This window comes from Boleophthalmus pectinirostris, unplaced genomic scaffold (genome assembly GCF_026225935.1).
Source record: "Boleophthalmus pectinirostris isolate CB_2022bp ecotype Guang Dong unplaced genomic scaffold, ASM2622593v1 HiC_scaffold_16, whole genome shotgun sequence".
NCBI lineage: Eukaryota > Metazoa > Chordata > Actinopteri > Gobiiformes > Gobiidae > Boleophthalmus > Boleophthalmus pectinirostris.
In genome coordinates this window covers 10,588,494-10,614,710 of record NW_026571095.1, presented here as the reverse complement: position 1 = coordinate 10,614,710, position 26,217 = coordinate 10,588,494, and the positions used below count along the sequence as shown (strand labels likewise).

Below are 26,217 nucleotides of genomic sequence, written 5' to 3'. Positions count from 1 at the left end.
TTACAACTTCCGGCGGGCTCTGTACGCAGAAGTAAATCTGACAAAACGGTCCAGTTTTCTTCATCTAAATGTCATTGTAGTGTTCCATTATGTTCGGCTCATCAACAATTACGACCATAGTTTTCATCATTTCCCCACTGACGCACAACTCTGAGTGCACTGGGTACATGCGATTAGAAGAGGTGAGGTCAAACAGCACATAGCACGCATTCAGACTTCATTTTACCGCTGATCACATTTACTTTGGTGGGTTTTATCAAAGTTGTACGCGAGCCCAGCGTCGGAAACTACACTGGAAGTTCCCATCATCATCCCATCTTTCCAAACGTTTTCCTGATTTGTGACATAAGCGTGAATAGAGCCCATAACCTCTAGCCACGAACGCTGAACGCTACAGATGATGCCACACTCCTTTAGTCCGCTTGTTCATACGGCTTACGTGTGAACTCAGAAGACAGGAAAAAGACAAGAACATCATTTTTGGACCATTTTCACACCGAGTAAATATAATTGCAGCCGCCCTTCTTCCCCTTTGCCAATAGTGCTTGTGTTCCAGTGGCCTTCGTGTTTTTTTTTTTTTAGACACGCGATGTCTAAAAGCTCCCTTAAAGGCCTTCACCATTAAGAGGAAAATAGTTGTGGCAGTGCTTGAAAATTCAGTGCCATGGGTATTTAGCAGGGGCGCGCGGTGCTTTGAATAACTAACCACAATGTCCCTTCTGTGATAAATGCTATGCCCCGCTTTTGGAGCATTTGTTAAGCTTTGGGCTTTTGTGGTCAGGTGAAATTAGTCTCAACATGCCTCCAAGCTGATTTACAGTATTAGCCTACAACATGCAGCCACAGAGGAGCTCTGCAGGTATTGGATCTGAGCTTTCAAGGTGCACTGTGAAACTTTTCCGGCGAAACGTCTAGCAGATACTTTTCTCTGTGAAGATGATGTGAAGATTATTGTCAGAAATGTTTCCCCGCGTGGCTTCATTTGACCTTTATATCATCATGGACACTAAACAAGGCCAAGTTGCTGGTAAGATCCGTGGAGAGGCAGCCCTGCACAGTCAGAATGCCTGTTTTTCTACATATTTTTGAGCAATAAAATCACATGTAATAAATGTAAGGTAGAGCTGTAATTTTACTACATTTGTCCTCGCCTGGATTTTTTTCTCAAATTTACTGTTCAAACTCCCGCTTTTACCTCCTAATGAAGTCTTATACATCTTTTCTTTTTTTTTTTTAATACAACCTGTTATTTCACAATCTGCATGCTGTAGTTGTGACATATGGCTGTACTAAAAGCAATTGGACCAAAAATACAAATGAAAAGGAAAATAAAATGCACACTTTCATACAAAACAAACATGGACACTGGACATAAAAATGCTTAAGCTAAGGTCTTAGCTATGAAACTGTAAAATATCAAGTCTGTAAGTAAACAAAAAATATCCTTATTGCCCTCAAAAACAAAACAAAAAAAGTGCAATTGCCCCATGACTTTCCTGGTGTCAGTCATGGAAACAGCTGCTGTCAGGTCCAGGGCACAAAGACACATCACTGCATTTCCACTGTTTATTACATTTATATTTGTACATTTTGAGTGACATAAACCTTTCAAATAAAATAGCAAGGGATGAGCAATTGTGCAGACCAAGATGCGTAATTTACCATTTCTTTGAGAAATAACTGCACTTAGAGCGGATTTTTCAATTGTTACGAACACAGACGCTCAGAGCAGTCGACCATTTTGACTCACTACACTCTTTGGCAAAGTTTGGGCAAATCAAAATGGGTGGAGCGTATGTGTTTGGCAGAAAGCAAAGTTCCTATTGGACAATTGTTTTCCCAATGTGTGTGACGAAGGATAGGGTGACCAAACGTCTATTTTTCCCCGGACATGTCCGTTTTTTGCGTCCTGTCCTGGGCGTCCGGGTTTTTTTTCATAAGGTGATGGAAAAGTCCGGGTTTTCATTACCGTTCATTGGAGCCATTAAATTGAGCGGCTCTCGTAGCTCTCTGTACACTTAGAAGGAGCGAGTAAACACAAACAGTGGGTCAGTCTGCAAATGTGCATTTAACAATGACTTGTACAACAAATTCTCCGTTTTCCATCCAGGTCGGGACAAGTAGGAGGTCATGTGCACAGGTTGCGCGGTGAGAGTAGCTCAATGTTGAGGTCCCACGCCCTGTAAGGTGTCCGGGTTTTTACAAACGGAAATATGGTCACTCTAACGTACGTAGGATAATGCCAGAAATATGCATGAAAAGCCAAAACTGTCAGCTTTTCAAGGGGAAAAATTACTTTTTTCTATCTTTTATAGTTGGAAATGTATGTGTGGTTATGTAAAGCATGTCTGGAAGGGTTAATGCCATATTGCAGAACAATGACATATCCGTAGAAACTAAAATATGATGGAACCGCAAATGAAAATTTACACATTTAAGCCATGTTATAATCCTGTTATCTCATCAAAAACCAACCTGGAGTTGCGTTTTGCATGTTGTGTTTTCATGCACATGTTCCAGTAACCCTTATTATTAGTCTGTCTACATCTCCAAAGCTCAAAACGCTCTCTTCCACCTTGTGAAGTCATCAGGCGGTAGTTTTGAGTTAACAGCGACCTTATACATTTTGTGCACCACTACCAGGTATGTTTCTGATGAGGAAACAACATTACAACATAACGCAGATCAGAAACCAGCGTAGTATAGATGTTTTAAACGTGATCCGTGTCGTTGGCAAACACCTCTCCCTCCTTAAACTATGAGGTTATGGCTGCGCTACACACACTCGGCTCTGCTTCTTCTCAACTTTAAAGGCAGTGCGTTGTTTTGACAGCTGAACTCCCCTGTAGCGCACACTTACACCCAGAACATCCAAAAAGTTTAGCTTGGAAACAAAAAGACTCTGTGACAAAGACAAAAAAACAAAACAAAACACACACACACATTCTCATTTATGATGTGAATGAAGCCGGTACGACACAACGGGCGCGAGGAGGTTGTGCGTCTGGTCCGTGTTTATACCTGTTAGCACGAGGAACGGGCTCAGTGTTCGAGCGACTTAAAGCGGCTTTAATAAATGAAATCAAAGTGTCACAAGCACAGGCTCCTCTCCCATTAAATCAAGTGTTTGTTCATCAGGCGGACGCGTAACAGCCACTTTTACAATCATGTCTGCACGCACAACACACACAACACACACAGAATACACACAAAACACACAACACACACAGAATACACACAACACACACAGAATACACACAAAACACACCGCACACACTATACACATAATACACACACAATACAAGAGCAGGACTGGAGGAAACAGAGCTCCTCACTCCTCTTCCTCTCTCTTTTACTCTCTACCTCTCTCCTCTCTCCCTCTCATGTACTCCATGAACAACGATGAGGAAGGATTTGAGGAGCGCTGGGGCTTTGGGGGGGTGTTGGCCTCTGTTAAGGAGGGGCACCTCTGTTTTGGACCCCTGTTTTTGTAAATAGTGTAAATAATGTAAATAGTATGTGTAAGTAATGTCAATATTTTTATGTAAATAGCACGAGGTGTGGATGCAATTTAGTGTAAATGTTTTTTGACAGACACAATAAAGGTCTGTTAAAAATCAAATCTCATGTTCTGTCTCTCTCTTTCCCTCCTGTCTCTCATTCTCTCTCTCCCTCTCATTTTCTCTCATTCTCCATCTCATTCACTCTCTCTCTCTCGCATTCTCCCTGTCTCACTCATTCTGCCTCTCATTCTCTCTCTCCCTCTCGTTCATACTCTTTCTCTCTCGTTCTCCTTCTCATTCTCTCTCTCGTTCACTCTCTCGCATTCTATCTCACCCTCTTGTTTTCTCTCTTCTTTCTCTCGTTCTCCCTGTTGTTCTGTCTCTCGTTCTGTTTCTTGTTCTCTCATTCTCTCTCTCGCCTTCTCTCATTCTCCCTCTCCCTCTTGTTCACACTCTGTCATTCACTCTCTCGTTCACTCTCGCATTCTCTTCCTCTCGTTTTCTCTGTTGTTCTTTCTCTCGTTCTCCCGGTTGTTCTCTCTCTTGTTCTCCCTCTCTCTCTCATTCGCTCTCATTCTGCCTCTCCCTCTCCTTCATACTCTCTCATTCTCTCATTCTCTCTCGTTCTCTCATTCTCTCTCGTTCTCTCATTCTCTCTCGTTCTCTCATTCTCTCTCGTTCACTCTCTCGTTCGCTCTCATTCTGCCTCTCCCTCTCCTTCATACTCTCTCATTCTCTCATTCTTTCTCGTTCACTCTCTCGTTCTCTCATTCTCTCTCGTTCTCTCTCTCGCATTCTCGTTTTCTCTCGTTCTCCCTCTCATTTTCTCTCTCATTCTCCCTCTTGTTCTCTCTTGTTCTCCCTCATGTTCACACTGTCGTTCACTCTCTCGTTCACTCTCGCGCATTCTCTCTCCCTCTTGTTTTCTCTTGTTCTCCCTGTTGTTCTCTCTCTCATTCTGCCTGTCCCTCTCATTTATACTCTCTCGTTCTCTTACTCATTCTCTCTCACATTCTTGTTTTCTCTCGTTCTCCCTCTCGTTCTCTCTTGTTCTCCCTCTTGTTCACTCTCCGTCGTTCACTGTTGTTCACTCTCTCATTCACTCTCTCGCATTCTCTCTCTCTCCCTCTCGTCTTCTCTCATTCTCCATCTCATTCTCCCTCTCATTCTCTCTCCCTCTCGTTCTTTTTCTCCTTCTCTCTCTCCTTCTCATTTTCTCTCATTCTCCGTCTCGTTCTCTCTTTCTCCCTCTTGTTCACGCTCTGCCGTTCACTCTTTCACATTCTCTCTCTCTCCCTCTTGTGTTCGCTCTTGTTCTTTCTCTTGTTCTTTCTCTTGTTCTTTCTCTTGTTCTCCCTGTTGTTCTCCCTCTCTCTCTCGTTCTGCCTCTCCCTCTCATTCATACTCTCGTTCTCTCTCTCGCATTCTCATTTTCTCTCGTTCCCCTTCTTATTTTGTCTCATTCTCCCTCTCTTTCTCTCTTGTTCTTCCTCTTGCTCACCCTCCATCGTTCACTCTCTTGTTCACTCTCTCCCTCTTGTCTCTCTTGTTCTCCCTCTCCTTCTCCCTCGTGTTCACTCTCTCGTATTCTCTTTTGCATTCTCTCTCGTTCTCACTATACCTTTCCCTCCTCCTCTCGTACTCTCTCGCCCCTCTCGTGCTCTCACTCCCTCTTTCTCTCGCTCTCACCCTCTCCCTCCCTCCTTGCCTCCCTCTCTTTCACTCTCTCGCTCCCTCCTTGAGTCTGTGCCTCTTCACCCAAACTCCATCTCTCCGCTGTGGCTGTGCTGTAAATCCACGCTGACCCCATCAAGGGTGAGATTGCATTTCATTTCCTCGGAGTGAAATGGTGATCCTCCACATTCATATGACTCTTCATTTCAATTTCATGTCCTCTTATCATCCCAAATATTTCAGGCAGTTATTAAAGGAGCATCCCCTTACTCAATCTTAAACACGCTTATTTATCATTTTATAAAGACCCTCGGCGAGACTGAGAGCTAAATATTTGACTGTAGCAAAAACCAAAAACGAAAACACGGCGCATAACGGCCATCTGCGTTTAATCACGAACCACCCTCTCAAATGTAAATGGGAGGATTTGGAAGTAAAATCGAAACATTTTAGAGGGAGAAGTACTTTTCGTGATTACGTTAAGTACATATGCATATGTATTAAGTACTTTCAGAAACTGTTAGGGGAGTATTAGGACAAATGCATGAAATCAAAAATCAATCATCGAGCACATTTTATATTTTTATGGTAAAAACCTACAACTGGACATTCGTTTACGGGGTTCAAGGAGACGGATTATGCGAAATTCACTTTTAAGAGCTTTTACAGTGTGCGCCGTGTATTTAGAGTGATTTATGCAAATTTGGGTAAAATATAAGACACCACCGCATACTGCTCTTACTTCACTCCACTATTTTTTGCTAATTGATACTCATGTCATCAGCGTTCCCCTGGAGTGTGAAGCTGAAGCTGAAGCTGAAAGCACTGCTCTGTCTGAGGCTCTGTTACTCAACTTAGACTAAATCTGAGCTTTATCTGAACACAGTGGGATCAGAAAGAGCGGACTTGGTTGGAACTATAATAAGTGAGCTGTTTTGTCTCTCACACACATAAAATTAGTCACAAGCAACAGTGACAAGCAACAGTTTTTCATCATTCTCACCTTAACAGAATTATGAATGCTCAGATTCAGCACAGGTTCTTGCTGTGTTGTTTAAATCCATTTTGTATTACATATATGCATTTTTTTTTTTTTTTTCCATCTATAAACAAAGAATTCCATCTAAAAGTTCAGCACAATCTGCACATAAGAAACATATTTATTTTTTCAAATATGTAACAATAAAAATAAAGGTGTTGTCTTAAAATTTAGAGTGGTTGGTGATGAGTGATGTCATAATTTCCAACCAGGAAGTACATTTTGAAAACTTAAAAATGGCCAAATTGGGAAAAAAATTGCTTTTATTTTTTAGTAGAATCTTATCTTAATTATAATGACCTTAACTGTGTTTTAGTAAAATGAGTAGTCCAGTCATATTTGCACTGCCTCCCTATGACCTCTTAACCTGATTCATCAAACGGTTTCACTTCGTGGAAACCGTCTGACCTCACAGCATTAGGATTCGTTTGCTTGACAGTAGGCGGGTACTTTTATTTAATTAACCAATCGCTGCTATTTGGTCGTGACCAAATATAATGCGCCAAATCCTGGAGGAAGAAGGGCAATAATGTCTTTCCCCTTGATAAAATTCTCCAAACATTCTCTTTGTTCCGGCTTTAAATCTTCAATCTCGGGAATCGTTGCCAACACAAAATGTCTGTCTTCATCTACATCCATCTAGAACGCTTTGTTTACTGTTGAGCTGGACCACAAAAGGGACCCAGTCATGGCTTCACAGCTCTTCACTGATTGGCCGGTGTGTGTGGTCTATAACTTCCGGGGTTCTTGCAAATCGTGTAATGTATTTTGATTCCTGACCTAGTCGCTGGAGAGAAATGAAATTGAGCGGAGGCACTAGGTGGCGCCAACCTGGCTAATGATTTCCAGCCATGAAGTACATTTTGAAAACTTAAAAATGGCCAAATTGGGAAAAAATGCTTTCAGTTTTTATATAATGACCTTAACTGTGTTTTAGTACAATGAGTTAAGTCATATTTGCACTGTCTTCCTATGACCTTTGTATAAAGTTGTGAGTTTATATTTTATTACTTATCTTTCTATTTTATTTTAACTTATACTTTACATTTATATAATTATGTCTTATTTCACACTTGTCTCTTGCTATCTTTTTGGCTTCTTATTTAGAATTTATCATTACCATTTATATTTTTGCTCTATGTTATTATATTTATTGTAATGTGTGAGCTACTGTGTCCAAATAATTTCCCTTGTGGATCAATAAAGTTTGTCTAAGTCTAAGTCCAAGTCTAGGCACTTTAACACTACAGCAAAACAAAAATTGCACTCAAGATTGCACCATGTTGAGGTCTGGGATTCACAGGATTATTTGCATATCGACTTGGCATCGCTTTCCTCGATCCGCCCTCACTCCCAGTTAGCGTCTCGCACAAAGGCCACGCAGACTTGCCCCTGTATCCCATTGTAGTCCAACCTAATAGGTGAAACGTCTATACCCACAAACAGTGAAGCGGCTCTTGTCCAAACACTTGAAACAATGTCTCTGTGGCGCGGATGAGTTGTTCTCACTGCACAGATTGACCAGTCATCTGTGACGCTCCCCGCGGCCCCACTGACAACTCATCATGCGCCCATAGTCTCCGATATGCATTAGGCTAGCATATCAATGGAACGCAGGCCGGATGAGACTGGGCCGGAGCCAGACGAGAGTTACACTGCAAAAAACTGAAATACCCAGACGAGTTAAAACAGCTTAAAGGTCAGATATTACGCAAAACGGACTCTTGTGAGCTTTAAGTCGTGTTATAATGCTGTTACCGCATCAAAACATAGCTGGAGTTGTGTTTTGTTTCATTCGCACATGTTCGAGTAACGCTTTATTATTAGTCTGTCTACATCTTCAAAGCTCAAAATGCTCTGCTCCACCTTGTGATGTCTTGTAGTGGTAGTTTTCAATTGTCTTCTTCCCAAATACTTTATACTTACTACAGTCATCCCTTGCTATATCGGGGTTCACCTTTCAGTGTCTCGCTGTTTTGCGGATATTTTTTTGTGCAATTTTGCATGTTTTTTTTACAGTGTATGAAGAGAACGCTGAGCAGTTTGTCCGCAAAGTGCGATCGGGCAATTGCCGCGCTTACCTCCGTGAGGTGCTGAGCTCTCCGTCGGTCCTTTATCCTGCAGTCACCTCCGAACAGTGAGTCCTGTTTCAGTTCTGGTTTAGTCCTGGTTGAGTCTTGGTTCAGTCCATGGAGTATGCAGCGCAAAAGTTTGATATAATCTCGGGTTAACGGGCAGGTGTGGTGCTAAACTGCGCGGATGTGGTGGATGCAAAAAGGGTTGTAACTGTCCCGTCTGAGAAAAGTGTATAAAGTGTGTGGTGAGGGGTTTTACAGCCTTAAAACAGATATAATAATTGTACAATATAAAGTTGACTACTTCGCGGATTTCACCTATCGCAGGTTATTTTTAAAACATAACTCCCGCAATAAACGAGGGACCACTGTACTACCAAATACTTAATACTTTAACCTCAATTTACTGTCACACTTTACAAGCATCAAATACTAAACTCAGAATCATAATCGATTTAATTAACCGAAATATCGTGATATCGTATCGTCAAAAGTCTCAATAATATCGTGGTTACAAGTTCTTTTGTTTAAATGCATGGTTTTATAACAGTTTATAAACATCAGGAACTACATATCCCATGATTCATTTCAGTGCAGACAACATGAAGAGATAGGTTTATACTTGAATTCTTGGGATTATGACGGAAATAATTCGCACCAAAATCTTGTCAAAGTATTTTAAAGGCAAAAATGTGTCCTATATACGTGTCCTCTCCAAAATATTGCAATAGATATCGTACCGTGAGATGCATATCATTACATCCCTACAAAACAGGGCAGTCTAATGAATACATTTTTAATTGAAATCGATATCCAACCATCTTTAATTGACAGTTGTACGCTTGTATTGTCAGTGCTGCATTCACACAAGAATCCATTTTGTGTAATAGACGACCTTTAAGTTGTTTATTGTCACCATTAAAAGGAGAAAAACACTGTTTACACAAAACAGTGTAGCAGCAACCTTTAACCTTTTGTTCAGTAGAGATTGGCAATTCTAACACTAAAATTCTACAAATGTTTCTAGTAAAGAGTGTTTTCCGTTTGAGAAAAGAACTCATCTTAAATATGCAGTGTTTATGTGTTAAAATACGTGTGAATGAAACTAAACAACTCCAGGTATGATAAGGAAACAACATTATGACACAGATCAGAAAAAAGTAGAATATTTCAACACATTTTTCAGCTTTTCTTTGTAAATTGTTTGTTAATTGGTGTAAAACTATCATTCCTTTAAGTTACAATAGTTATAATCCCGCCAAAATAAGTCAAAATTAGAACATTTGGGACTTCGACTTGGCTGGAATTTGGTTTTTGCAGTGTAGCGGCGCACAATGGTGTTTTCCCCCTGGTTTGGAAATACCAGCTTGGCACAGGGGAAGGCACGGAGGAGGAAAGAGACGGGGGTGGGGTAAGGACAATGCCACCGCTACAGATAACTGCTGTACTCAGACACGCCGTTAACCTTTACGGCCTTTGTATGCAGCTATTTTAAACGTGGAATATTTCCCCAATCAGGAAGAGCTCCCTGAGTGAGAGTGTGCAGCGCGGTGGGGGGCTGGGCTCTACTAAATCAACAGAAATAACCTGTTTTGTTAGGAATGGTTTGGGCCCTTTGTTCTTCACAAAGGTGGAGGGGAAGTTTTAGACAAAAATCAAGCACTTTTCAAGGTTAACTACTGAGAGCGTTGGGAAATGTGGTTTTTACACCAGCTAATTTTGTATGGAAGATAATTTGTTCCATTAGATTGTGAATTTGAAATCTCACTTTGAATTTTTTAAACTTTATTCTGAATTTGAGTTGCTGAATTTTTAATTACACTTTTTCAATAGGTTTCAAATTCTAAATAGACATTCCGCACATATACTGTATTTCCAAGTCCTCAGATTCAGCTGTGAAAATTCAGAGTGTAAAATTCGCAGCGAAAATTTTCACAGCAAAGACCCAAGATGCCAAGACAGAAGTGTGTCGTGTGTGAGGAGGACAGAGGCCGTTTCCTATTGGCCATTCTTATCCGTGGGCGGGGTTTACACTCAAGAAATAAGAGAGATGAGGTTTTGATGTGGCTAATTCCGACCAATCAGATCGCTTCACTGGACCATTTCCTGCTTGTTACTAAGTTAGATTGGATTGCTTTGGATAGATTGCTTACGTATTAAATCTTTAATCTTTGCTGCAAATTTTTTTCACTTCGAATTTTACGCTCTGAATTTTGACTGTTGAATTTGAGGGCTTGAAAATATTTGTGCTGAATATTTAAAAGGTGATTTTTTTTTTATTTTTAATTTTAAAACACAAATGTACACTTCAAATTTCATCAACTGCCATTCAAAATAAAAATAATTCAAACATGTTGAGCTAAAAAAAATTCAAAGTGAGAAATTCAGCAGGATTTAAAATTCTAAATCTATTGGAACAAATTTTCTTCCATACTCATTTTGAGATCAATTCACTGCACCATTTCCTGCATGTTACTAAGTTAGACAGGATCATTTTGGATCGATTACTTAGGCTTTAGATACTGGATCTTTGCTGCAAATTTTACTCTCTGAATTTTGACTGTTGAATATTTAAAAGGCGTGTTTTTTTCTTTTCTGTTGAATTTTAAACACGCAACTAAAATTCTAAATAAAAATAATTCAAACATCTTTTTTCAGAGTAAAAAAATTCAAAGTGAGAAATTCAACGGTATTTCAAATTCAAAATCTGATGAAACATAATTTTGAAATTCCATAATTTTGAACTTAAAAACGCTCAAATCTCCTGGTGCCCATGGAGATGTTCTTGCTTTGCCTGCAATGTATAGTATAGTAAATGGCCAAATTTTTTTAAATTTTATTTTATATAACACTTTTCCATTTTCAAAGCACTTAAAGAGCTTTATGTCAAAGAACCACTCACCCATTCTACATCAGAAGTGGGATTTGAACCGCCAACCTTGAGATCAGTGGAAAAACACTATGATACTTCATAGAGAATTTGTACTAGTTTATCGAGGACAGTCCTTAGAGCTTATAATAGTCCCTACAACAGAAGCATCATCAGGCTAGAATAAACCATATTACCATAATGCGTTGGTAAATAAACTTCTTTTACTTGAGCTACTTAAATATAATTACTTTTGTAGAATTATCTCCATGGAGACAAGTACTGTATGTGCCTCCAAGCCAAGTCATGGATCAGATCTGTGGACACGTGACTCTGCTCTCAGTAACAATGCATTTTGTCGAACATACAAAACACCTTATAACTGAACAAATGCAAGTTATACAAGTTTGTCATTTTTAGGAACATTCAAAAGCAAAGTGTTAACATTTCCACGGCCTTGTATCTCACTGTATTTCTTAGAATACAGAGAAATCGTCTTTGTAGCATAGATAGTATTTTAATAGCGTGCATTCTTGAGTAGTTTCTACACTGGTGTCTGTCATAGAGAGTTTGGAATTTTAAAATATATAAGACTTGGCCATAACTTGACAAACAATTGGATATGTTTTCAGATTCTATTATCAATTCTGCCAAACGCTGACTATTTAGAATTTAACATTGAAGTTGACATTGTAGAATTTCAACACCCATGGGAAATGCGTAATGCGAGATCTAAAAGCACCCACTGTTTTGTATGTATAGCTAAACTCCAAGCTGAGCAAACAAGCCTCTAATCCTTCTCTTACAGTTATGATGGAAATATCAAACAACAGCAACAAAAAACTCTTCCTTTTTTAAACACCGCTTTGTGCAAGGCTGGATACAAAAGCTCTCATTTTGAACAGAAAAGGCCTAAAATGTTGACACCAACTACGAGGCTTAATCCTTTAAATCTGCCTTTTCCTCACTTTAAAGGCTATGATAACACCGTGTACAGGTCTATTCACAGCAGGTATGCACCAAGGAACTAACCCCACCTTTGTTTGTTAGCGTTCTCTTTCTTGAAAACGCGCTTGTCTCTTTTCATTTGTGCAGACTGGGCGGTCGGAAGTGTCTCGAGCTAAAAAATGAAAAACACAAGATACCTGTGTGACCTAGTTTGGGCACGAAGGAAGTGGGGTTTTTATAGTTTGGTTATATAATATTGGCACAGGGATGGGAAATGGAGCATGGATAATACGAATGTGAAGATAAACAGTAACACTTAAAGCTGCAGTATTCAACTTTGAGTCAAATAAAAGCCTGTTTTTTCGTTTTGGGTGTTTTTATTGTGTCAAGAGTTTCTATTCTGATTGAGTCTGTGTCTCCACAAACGTGACTCTTATTTGGCTTTTGGCTCCCACGGCTTTGATCCTTTGGCTATAATCTTAATAATAATAATGCATCAGTTTTATATAGTGTTTTTTGGACACTCAAAGACGCTTTACAGAGCAATCTTCTAACCAGGCTCGTGCCACCTAGTACCTCCGCTCAATTTAATTTCTCTCCAGCGTCAAGGTTAGGAATTGGAATAAACTAGACAGATTACAAGAACCTTGCAAGTTGTAGACCGCGCACCGGCCAAACAGCGAAGAGCTTTGAAGCCATGACATCAAACTCAAGCGTCTGTCTTTTGTGGTACAGCACAACAGTAAACAAAGCGGTCGAGATGGATGTAGACGAAGACATACATTTTGTGTTGGCGACGATTCCTGAGATCAAGGATTTAAAGTCAGAAAAAAGATAATGTTTGGTGAATTTTATCAAGGGGAAAGACGTTATTGCCCTTCTTCCTGCGAGATCTGGTGCATTAGATATGTCACGACCAAACAGCAGTGATTGGTTAAATAAAAAACGTATCCACCTACCGTCAAGCAAACAAATCCTAATGCTGCGAGGTCAGACGGTTTCCACAAAGTGAAACTGGCTGATGAATCAGGCTAATAATCTTCCACAATATTGCATAAAATGTATATCTATGGAAAATGTCCTGAATTATGGGCGTGCCACGTTCAGAAAGTTCCATATTGTACCTTTACCTGAATAGATAAACATTTGACAGTTTCCAAATAACTTGAGCGTTGTCAGTGGTGATGGTTTTAAAGCAGCACTATGTAACCTTCCTGGTGCAGAGCTTGCTTGTCTCCATAGAGATGTACATGCTTTGGCTGGCGTGTTTCATAGTATGCCATTTAACTTACCTATCCTGCATTTTAGTTCAAAAACATGCCACCTCTCCACAGATCTAACCCGTAGATCGTCTAGTCTTTATCTGACAGTTATGTTCTACTGTCATATCCCCATGGAAACAAGTGACATGGTGCAATTTTGTCGCAGTGTTTCTCTTGGAAACTTGTGGCATTATATTTCATGCAACAACCAAACTCTTCTTCCAGAACTTGCAATTCCCAAGTTTCCACAGCCAATATAGTAGACTATGCTAATTAAAACTTTTATGATAGCTGTTAATAAGCATTCTTATCACAATATGTAGATAAGCAGATGAACGCTGAATTATAAACGCATCATTTGAATCTAAGAGTTAACTCACTTTGTATTGATGGAACAGAAGTTGGTAATAGTGGAGCATGTAGGACTGTCAATAACAAAAGATAATCCCAGCAAACCATTTTTAAATAGACAGTATCATTCAAAAGGCTTGGGCTGTAACAAATAAATCGCAGAATAAACCGATAATGAGCCATAGAAATTACCGTATTTTCCGGGCTATTAGATGCGCTCTTAAGCCTCTAACCCTATCAAAAAAACGACCGCGCGCCCCGCAAGCCAGAGCGCCCTATACACGAATCCACTCGGGTGTCCCAGCACGACTTCAGTAAATTACAAATCCGCACCATCCGCAGCGCACGCAAACACGTACAGAGCAGACAGCGACCTCGCAGCGAAAAATACCCGCAGCCGCACTCATCACTCCACGTGGACGAGGAATGGAATGGAGGAACGAACCGAAAAAGCGAGCGCAATGTGCCACTTCTAGCCACAACTGAGTCACTGCGAACACGCCAACAATCGAGCGGTCCCAGACAGCACCCTCCCTACACGCCACAATTGAACAAAGCCCAGAGTCACCGTGAACACGCCAAACAAAGTCCGACTGACCAATCGAACGGTTCTGTTTCGTTTAAAGTCTGGTGTGGTTTATTTGTGAAAAAAGTTCAAAAATAGACCATTTAATGACAGTGCGCCTTATAATCCAGAGCACCTTAATAGCCTGTAAAATACGGTACTTATTCAACCCCTTACAGCTCAAATCGTATCGTATCACAAAAAAAATACCCCAAATCTTCCCGCTTACACAAAATATATTAATTATCGTGACAGGCCTACTACTTTTCTTCAAGGAGATGTTATTGATCTGTCTGCAATGTTTCACAGTTAAACCTTTCTATTCATGAAGGCCAAACCAGACCAGTTAAAGCTACAGATCAGATCTACAAAGAGGCGACCCCGCTCACAGTCAGAAAGTCTGTTTTCTAGGTATTTTTGATCAGTAAAACCACCTTTAACTGGATAAAAGTAAGGCAGAGCTGCTTAATGAAACAAAGTAACCCACAAAAACAAGCAGGTGATGGACCCTCAACCAAAAAGTTACACATTGCAGCTTTAAGACAACATGAAGATAAGATAAGAGCTGAATTATAAAAGCATCATATGAATCTAAGAGCTAACTCACTTTGTATTGATGGAACAGAAATTGATAACAGTAGTGCATGCGTCATAAGGTTTTATTTCGGTGGTACTTCCTCTTGAATTACTTACACAAAGCTTATTTAACCGACTTGTTATAAAAATGCTGAAATAAACAGTATGTGTGCAGATTAAATGATTTCGCCTTTTCATTCTCGTAGCAGTGCCGTTTGATTTCGAGCAAATTGACTTCTTTTGTCGATGGCGAACCCTGACTGCTGCTCATTTTTTCCCACTGGCCACGCGAGTCAAACCAGGAGAGAGGACGGAGGATAGGAGAAAAAAAAAAAAAAGTACTTTCATTTAAGCTGTCAATGAGAATTTCAAAGAGACCGGGGACTGTTTTGGGCGAAAACGATAATGCGATTATCCTTTCTCCTGGAGGTAATTATCAGGTCGAGTTTGTGTAGCGGGCATACAGAGGAACAGATCACAAGAGCCCGGATGGGGGCCCTGGAGGCAAGACCGGCCCAAGGTGAGTGGGAGGTGGATGGAATCTAAAGCTGTAGTCTTTTCGCCATTTGGTCGATTAACTGGTCACCAACGTGTTTATTAGGCTACGTGCAGACTGCAGGGCTTAATGTTTAGTTTGGATTTTTTGTGAAATCCGATTTTTTTTGCGAGGTCTTTCTCGTTTCCAATTAAATGCGACTTGTATGTGATCTTCAGTGTGAACTTTAAACGCCCCAAAAGTGTCCTGCATGTGCTTTGGAGGACATGCCGACATCACACGGAAGTCGCCTTAACTCTGAGTTTGTCTTCCAAAATAGGGTCTAGTTCTTCGTAAAATGGACAGGTCACAAGTCCACGGCCACTTCATTTGTTTGAGATTTTAGCCTCCTTGCATTTGGCTCGCAGTCTCTTTATTTTTCATTGACTTTGGAGCCAGGACCGCCTGTAGCCGCGCTCGGACATTTCTTCACCGATCATTTTAAAAACTGCTTGGTTCCGATAAGACCCCTCCAATTTGGCCTGAATACAGCGATCCCCCCAAATATTAATAAACTCGCTAACCTCGCTTTCCCTCTATTGACTAGACTCCGAGTCTGACGTGTAGGTGGGATGAATGCGACCTGGCCGTTCAGACTGAAGTCGCATTTCAAAAAATCAGATATGTATGGGTTTTAGGAGCACATACTAACGTGGCCTGGGTCACATGTGAAAAAAATCTGATCTGATCTGTTTCATTCAGACTGTAATTGAAAGATCAGATACAGGCCGCATAGGGCCGAAAAAATCAGATTCGGGTCACTTCAGGCTGCGGTCTGAACGTAGCCTAAGTCTAGTTTGTTCAGATTTCAAAAGGTGCGCTGTGTAACTTTTCTGGTGGAGGGTCCGTCACCAGCTTCTCTCCATTCTCTGTGTTGCCAGGAATGTTCCACAGTATGGCATTACACTTATTTAACACTATGTAAACAGCCGCTGATGCCACAGGGCCAAGTTACATATCATATCTGTGGGGAGGCGAGCCCACTCACAGTCAGAATGCACAGTTTTAAGTCAATAAAAATCCATGTTATTAACTAAAAGGAACATGGATACATTTAATGCCATACTGGGACATTCCAGATGAAGCAACAACATCTCCGTGGAGACAAGCAGATGGCAGACCCTCCACTAGAAAAGTTACACAGTGCAGCTTTAAGGATTTATATGGGATAACAGCAGCTAGAGCAAGGTACAGAGCGCTTTTCCACCTTCGAGGCACTCAAAGCACTTTATATCAAGGAGCCACTCACCCATTCACAAACACACTCGTACTCGGGTTAAGTGTCTTGCCCAAGGACACAACATGAGTTAGATAAAGATTTGGAAGTGAATCATGAATTTAATCGTCACATAAATACACATTTTCCTGGTATAAATTAGAGAGAGACTATATATCAGTTACCAATATCTGTCTTCCGTAGCCTAAAGTGTGCACAGAAAGATTAATTTAAACACTTTAGAGTAAAAATGTGACTACACAGCTCTCTTAAAATATTACAATATTTTCTGATCTATGTTATAATGTTTTGAGAGAAGAACTCAGCCTAAATATGCAGGGTTTGTGTGTTAAACATGTGTGAATGAACCAAAACACAACTCCAGGTCTGTTTGTGATGAAGAAACAACATTATAAAATGGTTTAAAGCTCACAAGAATCCATTTTGTGTAATATAAGACCTTTAAAGTTTTGTGGTTTGTGGATGAGTTTGTAGTAAATTGTACACAATGGCCCAAAAATATCGTCAAACTTATCTGGCTATTGGTTTCTCTGAATCATCAGGACATGTCTTTAATCGACCAAGAATTTCTTTGGTCAGCTACAGCCCTAATAGAATCAGTGCTTATTTCATTCAAACCTGGATTCTTTCAATATTGACGGATGGCCAAATATGCATTCTCTGAACTAAGTGCTCGCATCAAGTGAAAACTGACACCGAGACTTTGTGCATGCCAAAGTCCTTTTTAAAGCAATTCAACTGGACTATTCAGACCGGGCCAAATCAAAAAACTATTCTTCAACTCCCTCGCTAACATTCCGCCTCTTCCGTATTATTGAAAATTCCTAATGCACAAAAATACTCGGCTTGAAAGCTAATGGGATAGCCTGCTCCAGCGCAATCCATCAAAAGGCACAGCGCAGTCATGTTTAAAATAAAATCGGGAGAGAAATCTATCACAGAACAAAAACAGTCGGGACGAGACAAAGTCCAAATTGAAAAGAGATCCCTTAAAATAATGTGCTTCAATGTCTAACTGTAATCAATGCTTGGCGCGCAGACATGAAATTTTGGGTTACTTTGTTTCTTGGTACAATGGCGCTGAAAAGAGGGGAAAAAAACGTAATCATGATCATTAAGGAGACATAGCGACATCACTGCTTTTGACGGGCATATAACAGACAGGAGTGTTTTGTGACAATACTTGTAATTACGGCGAAATGTGCTAATCAAAAGTGAGGGAAGGAAGCTGCGCAACAAGAGCCCAGGGTTGTCATGGCGAACAATTAAAAACCACTGACAGACACCGGCAGCTCCTCACATCTGGCATCTGGGTTTCGTGTCCCAGGTAGGCAATGGTCTGATTGAGATAAAAATACAAATGAGTAAATAAATAAACTTTGAAAAATCGATGTTTGTGTGGAAATCTGTGGGTAAAATCTATCTCAGATTATATGAATGTTCCACTGTACGGCATTAAACAGGCAATGATATTCTGCAGCAAAATCTTATTGGGGGTGGTTCTACGTGTGTGTCTATACAGTGGAATAGTCAGTAGTTCCCATGGAGACATAATACACATATTAAGACCAAATGGATTTAAAACAGCACATTTTCAGGAATGTCTGATCACTACGAGCATTCATAGTCCTGGTCATTAGTGTTGCAACAATATTCGATATAATACCGAGTTGTTCGATATTGGTCTCATGATTTGATACACATGTTAGTTCGATACATGTGTCGATATGCACGAGTACCTCCATGCTCGCTGTTTTGTCTTTTATTTTGGTCTGTAAGAGAAACTGTTATCAGCGTCCTTCTCAGATGCAGCAAGAAAACAGCTCCATAGGGATTTACAGCTGAAATATTCTAACGGAGGTGGGTTTTATCTTTCAGTCACTTTTTATTTTATGTTGATAGACCCAGGGATAAAGATATGAACTTTTAAATACTTTAGAATTGCTTTTGGCTTTACATCGGCTTTAATCAAATGCGCTCGTATATGCACCCGTGACTTGCGATAAAAACAATCTTTTTCTTAAACTCCATTTCACAAGTTTTAGTCAGAAAATGGTCTGTTGAGACATTGCTATGTAATACGATATAGTTTGCGTGTCCCAAAAGAGGATGGGAGAGTGCAGTGTGTCACAGATTGTAGGGGTGAGAGTGGGAGGAGCTACGTACTGTCTCTGCTGGACACACAGGCGTGTGACGCAGTGATAGTCATGAGGAAAATAAATCATCAAATCATCATCAAAGAAGGAAACGTCTGATAATGTAACTCCCCTACCACTCTATATTAAAAGTAGACTGGCTATATTATAAAATATAAAATAGCCTGAGAAAGCTCTGTTCTTATTTTCACTGAATAAAAATTCAAAGCTGTAAATCATTGAACCAAATGAACTAAAACAGTTCACATCTAAACTACAACTGTACAGGAGTTCTATTGTAATGTATTGTATGTAAATGAATGCAATGTTTCATTAACATCGTAGTGTTATTATATTATACTCATTAGCAGAAAAATTTACATGAGATTTTTTTTGTGTGTCTTAAAACGTATCTAAATCAAATCGATATCGAGCCCTGTGTATTGAGATACATATTGAATAGTGAGAAAACCATATCGTAACATCCCTACTGGTGTTTGATGTTTGATTTTCATGAAAAAAGTGAGAGTGACTAAGTGAAAAACATCTCTTTAAACCACCTTTCATTAACGCTGTCTTATTTCTTTCGTGTGCCTTTGTCTCTTCATGTGAAATGTCCGAGTATCTTGAAAAGCGGAATACACGTATTATGCATTATTTTTTTTATTATTAACTGTAGACTAATGGTGCGTGTGGTCAACTTGTGTTGAGTATCAGAGCTTCAAATAGAGCAGTGCTTTCAGTTAGCTTCACACGCCCAGAGAATGTTGATGACATCAGCTGCAAAGTATCAATACATGGAAATTTTTGAATCCAATTTTGGGCAGAACTGAGCTTGGTCATAACAAGCATTAAGTTCACATTGTAAAGGCCCAGTGAATCTGATTTTCCACATTGTTATTTTAACCATTACTTGTACAGACCACAGCATAGCGTGTGTCCGTGAGAGCTGCATCTAAAATCGCCCATTATTATTTTGTTTTGCACAGCTTTTCAAAACATGAATAATGAAGCACTAAATAAATAAATAAAAAGTGTGGTTAATATTCCTTTAGAGGTTTTACACTATGGTCAATGTTAAATATGACTATGAAACCTCGCAACCTTGGTCCACAAACACACTTCATCACTTTTGTGCGCACGCTAATTAATTCAACCTATTCATAACATGCATAATAAGTGCATTCTTGAATACCTGATAATTCTGCTTTCCGCCACATTAAAGGACGGAGAGAAAAAAAGGTGTAATAAAATAAAACAAGCTCTCCGTGTACATACCTTGCGAGGAGTGAAAGCAGAGGAGGAGGAGCAGGAGGCAGGCGGGCGTCGGACACCTCCACAGTGCAGAGGCCATTGTGCGTCGTATGCTAATGAAGTATAAGTCTAAAGCGGACACCGGCGAGGATGATGAAGAAGAAGAAGAAGAAGAGGGAGAGAGCGGGGCTGGAGAGATGTCAGCGATCAGTGGTCCTCCAACTAGCATCACCAGTCATCTTCTCATCTGGAAACAAAAAGAAAAGAGGTTTAAGACATTTCACCTTGACTGTACAGCACATATTTGCATTTGGAATACAGTGAACTTTCAATATTTATATTTCTTCATTCAATATCACAAAATATTAAAGGTGGATGCTTTAATATTTTGTGATAATGCATTATTTTTCATCATCATAAGCTTTTTTTTTTTTTCATTCATACATGTTTAACACACAAACCCTACATATTTAGGCTTCTCTCAAAATGGAAACACTTTGTTCCACCTTGTGATGTCATGTTGCAATACAGGAAGTGCTCCACAGTGTTTCTTAGAGATGTAACATACAAAATATTGTGATATCACTTTGCCAAAGTTCTCACAATAATATCATGGACCATCACAATATATCGAATTACAAGTTTCTTTACTTAAATTAAGAGTTATGGTGCAGCAAAAGACTGATGGAACTACATAGACCATGATCCTTTGCTCCATTTCAGTGCAGACTACAAGAAGAAATTACAGTTCTAAGCACTTTTAAGTCTTAGTTCTTTGGATTAAGTCTTGTCAAGGCATTTTAAGAGGAAAAAGTAGCATATTAACAGTTTTAGCCTCCACAAAATATCGCAATAAATATCGTACCTTGAGATGTATATCGTGAAAATACTGTACCGAGAGATTTGGATATTGTTACATCCCTAATTGTGAGCCTCCCCACCATATCGTAAGCTTTCCCACGATATCGCAATAAATATCATACCGTGAGGTTCATACCGTGACGATATTGTATCCTGAGACTTGTATATCTTTACACCCCTTGCGTTTCTAAACTTCATGCACCTTCACTAAAATCATTTGGATATTTTGAGCCCTGGAATTGCCAATCTCGACTGAACTAAAAGGTAAAAGGAGCTGTTAACTTCAAAACTACCGCTTCATGACATCACATGGTGGAACAGAGCATTTTGAGCTTTAGAGATGAAGACAGACCAATAATAAAACATTTGATTGATTCAGTGTAGATCAGTGCAGAGCCAGCACAAAGTTCCTCTAGTTCCTCCGAAGATAGTTGGTGTCACAAAACTTTTCACATTTGGTTCGACTTCTTGTGATTTTATTTTGGCCTCCAATGGGACATTCCAATGTGGCAACTCCATTTGTCCAACATGCAAATAGTAAACACATGGTGAGGTTTCATTACTTATTCACAAATGGTCGTTTGGCAATATATTTGGACAAAAAGGGACATTCTTAGTACAAAATGTTCCTCACCATGGCAAGCATTAGGGCAAAGGGGGATTCAATAGTGCAAATTAAAATTGTTAACTTGAGATGAATATTGCCATTTTACTTTTCTTTTCAAATCAACATAAGTCGACAGCCAAAACTAGGCTTGTGTTATGTATATTAAGTAGGGATGTAATGGATGCTAACGATATCCAAATTTCCTGGTACGATATTTTCACGATGTACATCACACGGTTCGATATTTATTGCAATATTTTGTAGAGACAAACAAAACTTTTTTCCTCTTAAAATGTCTTGAACAGCTTTTGGTTCTGTCATAATCCAAAGAACTAAGATTTCAAAAAGCTTATAAGTTATTTCTTCATGTAATCTGCACGGAAACGTAGCAAAGGATCATGGTCTATGTAGTTTCGTCTATAATTTTTTTTTGGCTATTGCTGCACCATAACTCTAAATTTCAGCAAAGAGACTTGTAATTCAATATACTGTGATGGTCCATGATATTATTGTGAGATCTTTGACAATACGATATCACGATATTTCAGTTATTATCACATCCCTAGTATTAATGGATTTATATTATATTAAACTATTTTACTAAACTATTATTAAAGTTGCACTATGTAACTTGAAAGTCCTTCTCCTGTTTCGTCATAAAAACTATAACTCGAGTTTTGTTTTGTTTCATTCACAAGCTTTGCATATTTAGTTCTTTTCTCTCAAGACAGAAAACACTCTGTTCCACCTTGTGATGTCATGTGGTAATACAGGAAGTGCTCCACTGTGTTTTTTAAATCCATACACCTTCACTAGAATCATGTAGATAATTTCAGCCCTGGAATTGCCAATCTCTAAAGCTACTGAAGGTAAAGAGTGGCTGTTAACCTGAAAACCACATCTTAATGACATCACAAGGTGGAATACAGCACTTTGGAGTTTTTGAGATGTAAATGGTCTAATAATGAATAGGATGATCAGATTTACTGAATTAAAAACTGTGACACACCTGGGTTGATATAAATAAAATTGTGAAAAGAGTGTAGCATTGTCCATTCTCGACTCAGCTAAACTGATAATCTTCTGTCGTTGCATTTGCCTAATGGTCATTTTTAAGGTCGATTTTCTGCATTTTAACAAAAACAAATGACAGTATATTCCTCTCTTTACTGTTGGCGGGTCTAGACTGGTCAAAAATAGGGACACTTGGGACATTTCTTGTATCATAAAACTGGTACGAATCATTGGTTTTGGATAAATCTGCTGGGGCTTCAAAACTGGGACTGTCCTGGGTAAATGGATATATTTGGTCACCCTAATAATGAAGGATTACTCAAATATGTGTGAAAGAAACAAAACACAACTCCAGTATGTTTTCGATGAGATAACATTATAAACATGGCTTGAGGCTACGTTTATATGATGACCGTCTGAACAGAAGACGCAAAAGTGGCGTTGCGTCTTCAGTTTTTATTCCACATTTAGATGACCGTTTTCGGGAGGAAATCTGCGGGCATGTGGTGATCCAAAAGTGTATGGAATTCGATTGGGTATGTTCGTACTTAAAGTAACAAGGGCGTCTTTGGACATACGGGAGTTTTCACGCCACGCATTTTCATCAGCTACTCCTTCCCCCACCATCAACTGGTTCTCCCATTTCTCGTCCATGTCGTTTTTATTCCCGCAAGCGTTCTTGTGTAAACAGGCCCTCAAGCTCACAAGAGTCAATTTTGCGTAATATAGGGCCTTTAAGCAGCCTAAACTTTCACAGGGGAAAAAAAAAATTGAGTCTTAAAGTGCAAGGACACAACTTATGTCACTTGCAACTAATCTCAGTTCCACTATTTACACCCCACTATTTACTACCGCAGCCCCAGTGGGACAGAAAAGACGGTCGCTCCGGTAACATGGTAAGACGCCATTAGGGACACGGCTGCTTTGTGAACTACTTTTGTCTCCCCAGTCTCGTATCAAGAGTAAAAAAAAAGCATGCCTCTTTGTCTGGTGGAAAAAAAAAAAAAAAAATCAAAAAAAGGTTAGAGCTGCACTTGGCAGACGGATAAGCAGCTTACGGAAATCAAACACAGAGAGGAGACTCAGTGTCATATGTGGCTGCTGACACCAGATGCTAATGCTGTGTGCAACATGGGCTAATGAAGAGCTTTAGTCTGGAATGGATCGGTATGAGGATTACTATATCGACTAATCGTTCAATATATTGTAAAAGAAACAACAATTTTTGGGGGGGTCAGTATTTATCATGGGTATTTATTTAGGGTTTTTTTGCAATATGATAACATTTTAAATACAGAGATTGTAGAACAGCTGGATATATAGTTTATTTTGGATACTTCTGTGTGTTTCTATGCCTTATTTCACATTCAAAGTATATTTTATTCATTTTATAGTTCGCAAAACTGCTCTAAGGTACATATTTGTAGCCTATATTTATCTTCAATTTGAAAGTTTTGCGTAAATTATCAATAACAAAGTGTTTTTTTGAGAGAGAAACGTTGAATAAATGCATCGTGTAACAAAAAAATAATGGTTTGAATAATCGTGATTTCAGTATTGACCAAAATAATCCTGATTATGATTTTTTTCCATAATCGACCAGCCCTATTGTGTAACTTGTCTGGTGGAGGGTCCGTCAAATGTATGGCATAAAACCTTTCTATCGTCATGGAGACCAAACCAGACCAAGTTACAGGTCAGATCTGGGGAGAGGTGACCCCGCTCACAGTCAGAATGCCTGTTTTTTCAGCTATAAAATCATCTGTAATTGAATATATTTAAGGTAGATCGGTTTAATGTCATACTGTGGAACATTCCAGGCAGAGCAGTGACATCTCCATAGAAACAAGAAGGTGAAGGAAAAGTTACACAGTGCACCTTTAAGTGTTACATTCAGCTCTTTATTTATACAGCTCAATATTATTTAACAATATTTTACATTTGCATTAATACTTTTTTGTGAATAATTCAGCTTTATGTTTTTGGTTTCAATATTATCATCTAGTCTTCAAAATGTGTTACAGTGACAGGCCTAGATATGCATTTTCTTTTCAACATCAACCCACGGCCAGTGTTGCTAAAAAATGCTAACTGAAGGCTAATGATTGACAGCAAACGATCAAGTGAGGCGATATTAAAAGAAAAAATTACAAAGACGCCACAAGACTGTCATATTATTGGGTTAAGTGGCGTTTCCGTTTTGATTTGAGTCCGAATTATGCATGAGATGGTGAGATGCTTTTTTGACAAGTGATGGTGAAATATGTTGCTGCTAAAGAAAGTTTTACAATGAATAAGTAAACTACTCAAAAGCCATTGATGACGAAAATGACATTTTCATGAAAATGTAGAGGAAACAATAATTACAATCATTATTGTTAAAAAAATATGGAAACAAAAAATAAGCTGTGAATAGGCAGGTAAGATTTAAAACAGACTTGAAACAGACTTTTATTCCCATAGACTGTATAAAGAAGTGGACTAAGAGAGTGTGATGTCACCCGAAGCATTCAGCTCCAGAAAAATGAAGCTCACTGAGGCTAGTACTTACAGGAGCAAATTTGGAGCCACAGAGATAGCGAAATAAAAACACCAGGATCATAGTTAATATGAATATTTTAGGACTAATATGAGAAGCCTGATAGCAGCAATTGCAGAGAGAGGGGCCACATTTTTTCAATAGAAAGTGAATTGGAGGCGGAAGTGCACCCATGGTCACTTCCTATTTGGAACTTAGTGGCTTGCAGACTAGCTATGTCCATTTATATATATACAGTCTATACTTTTTCCGCAAATATATGAGCAAAATTTGTCTACATCCAGTTAGAAAGCATTTTTATTCATGTGTGCAAAATCATGCTAGGAATCCCGGCTTGGAGGGAACATGCCCCTTCTCCCTCCGGACGCCCCCTTCTCTTGGACGGTGCTCGGGTAACTGCTGTGCCCGGGAGAGGGGGTACGTTCTCGCCAGCCTTCAGTCGGCCGTGTCACACAGTGTCAGGTACTGAGTTAGAAAATCAGCATTCTATATCATAATAAAATGAATAATAAAGTGAATGTAGTGAGACCAAATGTCGGGCCTTCTTTATGTCATTTTACCGATCTTCCCGAAGTGGCACACATTTTTCTGTATAATATCAACATAAATAGCTCGTAGAAGTTTACTATGAAATCGTATTTTAAATTTTTTTTCCTCTAACTGTTGATTTGGGAAGAAATATTAATTATTTCCTTACCTGCTTGCCATAATTTGCAAGCAGCGAAACATAAGAAACTTAGAAAATGAGTTGCTGTGCCACGCCATGGAGTTGGTTAAGCAGAAGTTACACAGTTAATTTTTACATGTTGTTGCATGTTTGTATGTCTGAACAAATGTGTTGAGATAAATTGTAACTTACATGTGTAATTAAGACAATATATATATATAATGGAAAAAAAAAAGTTTATTTATATGTACAGTATATAGATGAACTGAGTTTCATAAAGGGCACAATTCGGGTGGACTTTCCAGCTGATTTCTCATTGCTACCTTTACCGTAACTGCAAAACTCCACTTTGGTATCACAGTTGTGAAAAGTGCTTATAAAATCATCACAGTGAATAATTGAGATGCTCAGAATGCATAAGGTAAATGAGGAATAACATTGGACCAAAGGAAATGGTTTGACTTTCAGGTACAGCGCCTTCAATTGCAAAGATTCCTGAACCGTCT

At 39.2% G+C, this 26,217-nt stretch overlaps 1 protein-coding gene across 1 annotated transcript in view; it reads right to left on the bottom strand.

Moving 5' to 3' along the window:
• LOC110159573 (adhesion G protein-coupled receptor L2-like) overlaps positions 1-26,217 on the bottom strand; it is a 254,156-nt gene that overhangs the window by 170,609 nt on the left and 57,330 nt on the right. Inside the window, exon 2 of the mRNA XM_055151769.1 lies at positions 20,048-20,270. Coding sequence (XP_055007744.1) covers positions 20,048-20,252 — 205 coding nt within the window. The 5' untranslated portion in view covers positions 20,253-20,270. The remainder of the gene's footprint in view (positions 1-20,047; positions 20,271-26,217) is intronic.